This window comes from Elephantulus edwardii, unplaced genomic scaffold, assembly GCF_000299155.1.
Source record: "Elephantulus edwardii isolate Elephantulus edwardi_28Jun2011 unplaced genomic scaffold, EleEdw1.0 scaffold00163, whole genome shotgun sequence".
NCBI classification, from domain to species: domain Eukaryota; kingdom Metazoa; phylum Chordata; class Mammalia; order Macroscelidea; family Macroscelididae; genus Elephantulus; species Elephantulus edwardii.
Window position 1 is genome coordinate 4113703 of NW_006399913.1, and position 9990 is coordinate 4123692.

Genomic DNA, 9990 nt, shown 5'->3' on the forward strand with positions numbered 1-9990 from the left:
ATTCTTCTGTGTCTGCCAATTCCTTTCGATACAATTACTCAGTATATTCTTTCCATCTTCTTTTGATACCTCCTGGATCATTTAATACTCTGCCTAAAGCATCCTTGATTATAGCAACTCGAGGTTTGAATTTGTTCTTCAGTTCCTTGAGCTTAAGAAATGCTGAGCGAGTTCGACACTGTTCAATAATTTCCACTTTCTGAAAGTTATTATGTGCCATCGAGTCACCTGTGACTCACAGCAACCCTATGTATGTTAAGTGCTGTCAAGTTTAAGGCGACTCATATCGACCCTATAAAGTCCTTGACAGTTGCATGACTTTCATCCTTTCTCTAAGTCCGTAGGGTTTCCCGAGGCAAGCTATTTACAGAAGTGGATGCCATTCCTGCATCCAAGCTTGTTTTAGCCAGGGAGTGCCACCAAACACTGTCCACCATGGATAACCATTATCGTATTTGACACGTCAGTGTCAGGTGTTCAGCTTCACAGCGACCACAGGTTGCCTCTGTACGGCAAGTGGACACACCAAGGCTATACGACCTAGAAGAATGTATCACCAAAAACAATTAAAGACAGGCCTTAGGGCCGCAGATTAGAGTCACCCACCTGTGGCTTGGCAGCATTGCTTTCGGTCCAATAGGCCAACTGGTCTCTATGTTGTTAAGTGTTGTCAAGTCCTGGGCGACTCATAGTGACCCTATGAATGAAAGTCCTCAACAGCTGCGTGACTTTCATCCTTTCTCCATGTTCGTAGGGTTTCCCGAGGTAAGCTATTTACGGAAGTGGATGCCACTCCTGCTCCCAAGCTTGTTTTAGCTGGGGAGCGCCACCAAACACTGTCCACCATGGGTAACCATTATAATAATGCTTACTAACCTTATGTATAGCAGCTCTAAACTCTGCTCTATCCTGAGTCAATCTGTCTCCAACAGACCTATGCCTATTTTTCCAGTCACCAAATCAATTCACCTCTCCTAGGTCTTCCTCTCCTGTAATTTCTTTCTCTCTTCCAAGCATGATGTCCTCCAATGACTGGTCCTGCCTGGTTAAATGCCCAAAGTATGAGAGACAGAGGTTCAAAATCCTGCCTCCACAGAACAGCCTGGTTTCACCCTCTCCAGGATAAATTGGTTTGTTCTGGTAGTCCATGGTTATGTTCCAATACTCTCGTCCAGCACCACAGCTCAAAGGCATCAATTCTTCTGTCAACCTTAGACACTGTCCAGCTCTCTGATGCATAGCAAGTAATAGCAAAGACCATGGCCGGGTTCAGGAACAAATTAAGTTTCCAGATTGACAGCACTGCTCTTTAGTACTTTGGAGAGATGCCTGACAGCAGCTTTCCCCAGAGAAATTGGTCTTTTGAATTCTTGTCTGCTGGTGCCAAGAGTGTTGACTGTGGATCCAAGCAAGTTGAACTTGTTAACCACCTCAATCTCTTTTCCATCTATCATGGCGCTGCCAATTTGACCCACTGATGAGACTGTCTTTTTCATGTTGAGCTCAATCCATACTGAAGATTCTTTATTCTATTCCACTAGTTTGCTCTGTCACTACCAATACTGTGCTATTTTGGTTACTATGGCTGTGAGGCTGGTTTTGAGATTAGAATGCTATACCTCTTACATCACCTTTATTTTTCAGAAGAGCTTTGCTTATTCAGGATCTCTTTCCTTTCCAACCAAACCTGTCAATTGCCTTTTCTATCTCTTTGAATGATGAGTTAAGTAACTGTATTGGGTTTGCACTGAACCTGTAGTTTGCTTTTGACAGGACTCTCATGTTCGCTTTATCTTCCTATCCATGAATAGGGGGTATTTTTCCTTTTAATTAGATCTCTTACTGTTTCTTGTAGTGTTTTACAGTTTTCCTTAGGTCATCTGTGTCTCTAATTAGATTTATTCCTAAGTATTTCATCTTGCAGTTGGCTACAAGTAGCATTGATTTTTTTAGTTTCCTTGTTGTACAGAGAAGTAACACTTATTTTTGTATCCTGACCCTGTATTCTACTACCCTACCCGTTTAACCACCTCTGCCTTTTTGGATGCCTCTTATTTCCTTGTCTTATTGACCTACCATGTACTTGCAATACAAAACTGAATAGGAGTGGTGACAATGGACATCCTTGTCTGGTCCCTGCATACAAAAGGAACACCTCTAGTCTTTCTCCATTGAGAATAACGCTGGTTCTTGCTTTTGCATATATACTTTTCACTATGTTGAGTAAATTATCTTCTATTTTTGTTTAGCTGAATGTTTTGATCAGGAAGGGTGTCAGACTTTATCAAAGGCCTTTTCTGCATTAATTTTTAGGTTCATGTGTTTCTTTGTTAATATAATGAATTATGTTGTTTTTCTTACATAAAACCATCCTTACCTACCTGTTAAAAATCTCATTTAGTCATGATGAATTATTTTGAGGATATACTGCTGAGTTCTGTTTACCTGCATTTTGGCATCTATATTCCTGAGAGATACTGGTATATAGATCTCCTTTTTGATAGTCTTTGCCTAGTTTTGGTATTAGGGTTATGCTTGCTTCACAGAATGACTCTGGGGGTGTTCCTTCTTTTTCTAATTTTGAAATAATTTAAGTAGACTTGGTGATAGTTTGTCTCTGAGTATCTGATAGAATTCAGTCATGATGACATCTGGGCCAGGACTTTTTTGGATGGGGGACTTTTAAATACTTGCTCAGTTTCTTTTGTTCCAGAGTTCTACATCTGTCTGTGTTATCTGAGTAGGGGATGGCTTTCCAGTAATTTGTCTATGTGCTCTAGGTTCTCAAATGTATCAGCGTATAGCTTTTCATAATAATAATAATATTGTTAGTATTAATTTTAGCTGGTTCTGCTGTGATGTCTCTTATTGCTTATTTGCATCTGTGTCATCTTTTCTTTTGTTAAATTTGCTAATGGTTTATTTATTTTACTGACCCTTTTGAAGAACCAGCTCCAGATCTTGTTGATGGATTCAATTGTTTTTATTTTCAATCCCACTGCCATAAGCCCTCATCCTTAAAATTTCCTTTTTTCTAGAAGATGTGGGATTAGCTTGTTATTATTTTCCTATTTGATGTAGGTATTCTTAATTTGGCTCCTTTTTTCTCTTCTTGTGCTTGCCTACTATTACTAACTGTCTCCTGAGGACTGCATTAGCTGTATCCCCAGGGTTTTGGTATGTTTTATTTTTTGAAGAATTTTTTTATAGTCCTCAAGGAGGGTGTTATTTATCTCTGACCTGGGTAATTTTTATCCTCTATCCTCTGGTTATTAATTAAAAGTTTTATGGCATTGTGCTCTAAAAAGATACTCTGTATTATTTCAATGTTTTCAAGTCATTCAGGCTCACTTCCTGTCCTATATATGTCTAATTCATACTACCTGCACTTGAGAATAAACTGAGTTTTAGTTGGGCGAAGTACTCTGAATACATCTATGAGGTAGAACTGGCTAACTGTAGAGTTTAGTTCTTGTGCATCTTTGCTAAGTTTCTTTAAAATTGACCTATCTTATGTTGAGAGTGGTGTGTTAAAGTCTCCTACCACTATCATATAGTGTCTCTTTCTTTCATTGACTCTGTTAACCAATGGTTTATATATTTTATATATCATTTGGTGCTCAGATGCTGACTAAGGAAATGGCAAGCTTACTCTATCTCCCTCCAGCCTACCTACTAATGCTCTGTTAATCAAATTTTAAGCATGACCCTCAGTCAGAGCTTCTGGTCAACACCCAATTTCCTAATTACAACTTCACTGAAATGACAGATTTAAAAAACCTAGGAAGTTACAGCCAATTAATGCTAATATTTTCTCAAAATGTTCCATCTCCCCGCAGAGGACTGATTTCCTGAAAACAGGAAATCTAGATAGTGTAGGTTAGAAAAGTTTCAGTACCCATACTTGACAATCTTTTCACTCAGAGAGACTAAAAACCCAAGAAAAGATACATCAGCATCCACATAAGATTGTAACAAGCGGATTTCTCCTTGTGAATGACATTCATACAAGGTAACCTAATGAAACAGAAACAAGAGTAAATTTTAAAAATTAATATAAAAATACACTCTCTTCAACTATTTTAATTAGTTATATTTTTAAGATATGACAGAAAAATTATCTTAAAAAATGATTATTATACCTTTGATTTAACTTATTAGAAAATCTAATACCAGTATTTATAATGAAAAGGAATGTGAACTTATATTATAGCCATTATAACAAGTAGAGGAAGTCATGATTAATTTTATATCCATAATTTCAACGAAACAAAAAAAAATTACATTTTTCTTAAAGAACAAAATAGACACAAGATTTAGAAAATCTGGAGTTCTACGTCTATATATTATTTGAAACATTATCTTTTAAAATATTGCTAAAAATGTTAACGTTTTGTTTAGAATGTTTATGTCTATGTCCACATCCCTTGACATGAGAACAGTGAGCTGTTCTTTTAGCCTACATTCTGAACAAAGAAGAGCTACATTATTCTCACAGCCTAGAACTCAGCTGCAGCTAATCACAGCTAACATGTAACATGAGAATACAATTTCTGGTTTTGAGCCAAAGGGATTTGGAGACTTTTTCCACATCATACTATAGAAAAATCTGACACAAAGTATTCTCTGCTATCTGAAACAGTTTATATAAGGTAGAGTTTATTTACACAGCAAAACAAGTGAAAACAAAAAGAAGGGATAGGTCATAGCAAAAAGAGAAACTAGCTGACTCAAAAAATTTTATGTATAATATAATACACAAAGTAATTAATGGCTTGTGTATCTAACTTTTAAAAAGTGGTACATCCTATCAGTACACATCAAAGTGAATAAAGCTGAAGACCACAAAGAAAAATATAACCAGCTGTGGTTTTAATCTTTTAAGTAAAATTTAATCAAGTCTTTGGGTAGGCTTTTTCACAATTTACATTGAAATTAAACCTAATGCATCCCTCTGCATGTCAAAATCGAGAAAGGAGCGTGTCAGGGATGCATCCTGTTCCCATACCTTTCAATCTGTATGTTGAACAGCTCATTTGGGAGGCAAGGCTTTAGGAGGAGGAGTGTAGCATCAAGATTGAAGGGGCAATGATTAACAACCTATGATATGCAGATGACACAACCTTGCTTGCTGAAACTGAAGAAGACCTGAAGCACTTGCTGCAAAAGGTCAAGGACTGTAGTCTACAATATGGACTAAAGCTCAACATTAAGAAGATAAAGATTCTCACCACTGGGCTAATTGGCAATACCATAATAGAAGGAGAAGAGATTGAGGTTTTTAGCAATTAGAGCTTGTTTGGATCAACACTCTGTTACTAAAATTTAGTAAAAGTACATTAAGAAGAGTTTGAAAATCCTCTAGTTTATCTGTCACTACCTTTCAACTCATGTATTAATTCTTTGTACAGTAATATTCTAAAAAAATATTCCTTAGACAGCTTCTAATGGGTTATAACTAAAGAGATTAGGTGGCATTGAGTAGAGTATGATTTACAGCAACCCTATGAACAAAAGATCTGTGCTACTGTCATCAACGGTCATATACTTGAGCCCACTGCTGCAGTCACTGGGTCAGTCTATCTGGTTAAGGGTCTTGCTCTCTCACTGACTCTCCACCTTTCCTAGCATGATGTCCCTTTCTAGGGGATGGCCTCTCATAATATGTCCAAAGCATGTAAGACCAAGTTTCACCATCCTTGCCTTTAAGGAGCCCTCTAGTTGCACTTTCTCTAAGTTATTTATTCTTCTGGCAATCCGTGGGATATTCAATACTCTTCTTCAACACAATTCAAAAGCAATTATTCTTCCGTAACTGTCCAATTTTCGGGTGAAAGTAATTAAAAAGACCATGACTTGAATCAGATGCACCTTAGTCTTTAAACTGTTAGCATTGCCCTTCAGAACTCTGCAGAGGTTCTTGACAGCAGAATTTCCTGATGGAATTCATCATCTGATTTCTTGACTGCTGATACCAAAGACACTGATTGAGGATCCAAATATAATTTTAGTCTCTTCTCTATTATGACTGGCATATGTGGACCAGTGGTGAAGATTTTTGTTTTACTCATGTTGAGATGCAATCCACATTGAAGGCTGTAGTCTTTGATATTCTGCAGCACATGTTGGTAATACCATGGCAAAATTAATCAAGTAATTTGCAATCGCTTGTTATGCGTCAGAGAGTTGTACAATGACTAGGGAGGATGGAAGAATAGATGTCTTTGAGCTGTGGTCCTGGAGAAGAGTATTGAGTGTACCATGGACTGCTAAGAAAACAAACAAATTCATCCTGGAGAGGGCTAAACCAGGCTGCTCCCTGGAGGCAAGAATTCTGAGGCTTCGTCTGACATACTTTGGACATGTTGCAAGGAGGGACCGGTCCTTGGAGAGGGATATCATGCTTGGGAGGGTGGAGGACAGTGCAGGAGGGGAAGACCCTCTATGAGGTGGATTGATTCAGTGACTGGGATCATCGGGGTGGGTGTGTTGAAGGCAGTGGGAGAGGCACAAGATAGAGCAGGGTTTAGGGATGTTATACATAGGGTCACTATGAGTTGCAAGCAGCTTGATGGCACATAACAACAACAAATTCATAACACTATTGAAGATTTATAAAAATTTATTTAAGTCCTGGTAGTTGATTATGTTTCAAAGTAAGAAAAATAAACCTTTAATCTGTACTTCAAACTATATCATGTTTTCTCTCAACTGTTGTTATAAAAAATTTTACTAAACTGTATCGTTGTTATGTGCTATCAAGTTGAGTAAGACTGACTGTGACCCTGAACAGAGGATCCGAACTCTGCCCTATCATGCACCACCTTCATCATCTCTAACATACTTGAGCTCACTAATGCTGTCACTATGTCAATCCATCTTTTTGAAGGTCTCCCTCTTTTTCACAGACCCTCTACCTTTCTTTTAGCATCATGTCTCTTTCCATGGAATAGCCTCTCCCAGAAACAATGTCCAAAGTATGCGAGACAAAACTTTACTATCCTTGCCTCCAGGGAGCACTCTGGTTGCACTTTCTCCATGACTTAACTGGTCTTTTGGCAGTCGATGGGATATTCAGTACTCTTGTCCAATACCACAACTCAAACACATCAATTCTTCTTTACTCATCCTTATTAATTATCCAGCTCTCAGCTGCTTAGCAAGTGACAGAAAAGACAATGGCTGAATCAGGCCCACTTTTGTCTTCAACCTTTTATCACTGCTCTTCAATACTTTGGATAGACCCCTGACAGCAGACTTCCTCAGTGTGATACATCTTCTGACTTCCTGGGTACTAGTGCCAAGGGTATCCAAGCAAGATGAAATAGTTGAGAATTTCAGTCTTTTCTACCTAAATCATGATGCTCTCGTCCCAGTGGTAAGGATTTTTGTCTTCTTGTTGTTGAGATGTAACCCATATTAAAGTCTGTGGTCTCTGATCTTCTGGAATAGCATTACAAGCCCTCACTTTCAGCAAGCAAGGTTGTGTCATCTACATAAAGCCAATGTTATGAACCTTCCTCTTATCCTATTCTTCATAGAGACTAGCTTCGCAAATGACTTGCTCAGCATATTGACTGAATAGGTATGGAGGAAGGATAAAGTCCTGACGTAAACCTTTCCTAATTTTAAATTATGTAGTGCTCTTCTGCTTTTCAGCCAGTAGTTTCTTGGGCTAGTGATAGGACTCATGTGAGCATTATCAAAGGTCTTGAGATACCCAAATCTTCTTAATGTCAACCACAGTCTGTTATAATACATAATCAGATGCCTTTGCACAGTCAATAAAACACAAAGAGACATTCTAGTATTTTCTACTTTCTGCCAAGATCCATTTGACCTGGGTGTGGAACTTTAACTATAAGCAGACTATTTAACACAGCCTCTCTGGCTGAAGACCAAAAAAATGCTATTATTCTGTGTTACCAACTGCAGTGGCATTTTACTATTTCAAAATTTTAATGACTCTCAAACAGCGACTTGTAAAACTTCCTTAAAGAGTTTCAAGGAAGAAAATCTAATGCTAAACTGTCTGTCCTTGTTTTTTTCCAAATGGTAGCAATTAAAATGACTGAAGAATTCAGATGTACACCCTCACTCCTGTACCCTAGGCAGTGATACAGGAACTATCTGTATTTATTATCAATCTATTACCAACTAATCTATTAGTTGATAGTGTATCATTTACAGACAACTAGAATATTAGCTAATAAAGACTTTAAACAACTCTCTCTGAAGTGTTGTCATTAGGTGCTGAGTGGTCTATGTTTATGACAGTGGTTCCCTAGAAAATATTAAGGAAACTTCTCATTCATTATTCTGAATAAATATTGTAACTAAACAATTCACCTTCTAACTATAAATACAAAGTTAAATAGCTTAATCTGTCAGAATGGTTCTTCCCAATATACAACTGGCTTCTTTTTCTCTTTAAACAACAAATTCAAACAAATGTTTATTGAAAATTATTAGATTTGTGTTTTGAATTTATAGTCACAAATTACATTCATTGATTAGCTCTACTGGCTTAGCAGTAGAGTTGAACTGCCCATCCAAAGGTATGCAGTTCAACTCAACCAGCAGCTCTGCAGGAGAAAGATGGGCAATCTCCTCTTAAGTCAACTATGTGTCAGTTCCAATTCCACAACACATAATAAGAGTTACATTTATTAGGGACCTCATGTGGTCAACTAGATAAGCAGTTGTGCTGCTGATCCGAAACTAGGATGTTCAAATCCACCAGGTACTCCATGGAGAAAACATGGACAAGCTCCTCCCATTCAATTTACAGACTCTGAAAACCAATAGAGAGTTAGCTCTAATTTGACAGCACATAACAACAAAAAAATAACACCAGCAAGCCTTAGAAACCCAATGGAGGGTCAGCTATGAGACTATGAGTCTGTTTCAAAACCAATGGAGGGTCAACTGTGAGGCTGCTCCAACACAGCAGTAATGAGCAATTGAGTGTATATGCAATAGAAATTTGGTCAGTTATGACTTAGTTTTATGTAAACAATTTCTTAACCCTTCACTTTTACAAAGGAAACAAAAAAATACATGTTCAAATCAGAGACAATTTACTTCAAAATCATTTCAAGTGTTTAGAAGAATAAAAAAAGAAAATTAATTTCATATAATCATAATATTTTGGTAGTGTCAGACTCTAATGAGACCAAACAGACTTCTTAACACTCACCCTGTTGCTGCCTACAGTTGCAAACACTAATGGGTCTCCTTCTTTACTGTGCCAGTTAAATTGAACTCCAAATAATGGTTGGTTATGATCTTCCTAGACAACAATCAGGAAAAAAGCATTAAGTCTTTTACAAACTAAAAAAGGAACAATTATCATTCCTCTTACAATGTTTTTCCAAAAGATAAGACATTATGTTTACTGTTCATAAACTGATTCTAGACACAAAAATGAAAGGTATTTATAAGTCCAGACCTTGTTTATCATAAGGTTTTGTGATACAAAATGTCTGGTGTATCACAAAGGTTTTTTTATAACAACCAAAAATTTGAATCACAGATTTGCTAACAATTACTTATTCATGAAAATATATTTGTATTTTTTTCTTGTTTAAAAATAACATTAGTTTTCTGAGTCATTATAAACTGACATCATAAACGTATTCATAAACTGAGTAAGTTAAGTAGATGCACTGAACATTTTAGGCCACAGGTCACAATTTATTTTTCACAAACAGGAAATTGACAAATAATCATTGAATCAAAAGAGTTTCTTCTTAGCATTCACTTAAGTTTATTAGGATTAATTGGTTTCCTGTAACATGAAGCATATCAGATTCCACTCAAATTGTTGCTCTACATTAATCCAGGATAAAGAACTTAAAATACCCTAACATTTAGATTGTAAAGAAAAATATCTCCACTATCACCTCTTTTATTCAATATTGTTTTGGAAGTCTTAGCAATAAGACAAGAGAAGGGAATAAAAGGTATCCAAATAGGCAACGAGGAGGT

The 9990-nt window shown here is 36.9% G+C and overlaps 1 protein-coding gene across 2 annotated transcripts in view; it reads right to left on the minus strand.

Moving 5' to 3' along the window:
* Positions 1-9990, minus strand: part of EED (embryonic ectoderm development) — a 57453-nt gene that overhangs the window by 36260 nt on the left and 11203 nt on the right. For both annotated transcript variants that reach the window (XM_006895263.1, XM_006895262.1), the window contains exons 3-4: positions 9200-9292; positions 3952-4017 (exon numbers count right to left, since the gene is read on the minus strand). In XM_006895263.1, the coding sequence (XP_006895325.1) occupies positions 3952-4017; positions 9200-9292 (159 nt within the window). The remainder of the gene's footprint in view (positions 1-3951; positions 4018-9199; positions 9293-9990) is intronic.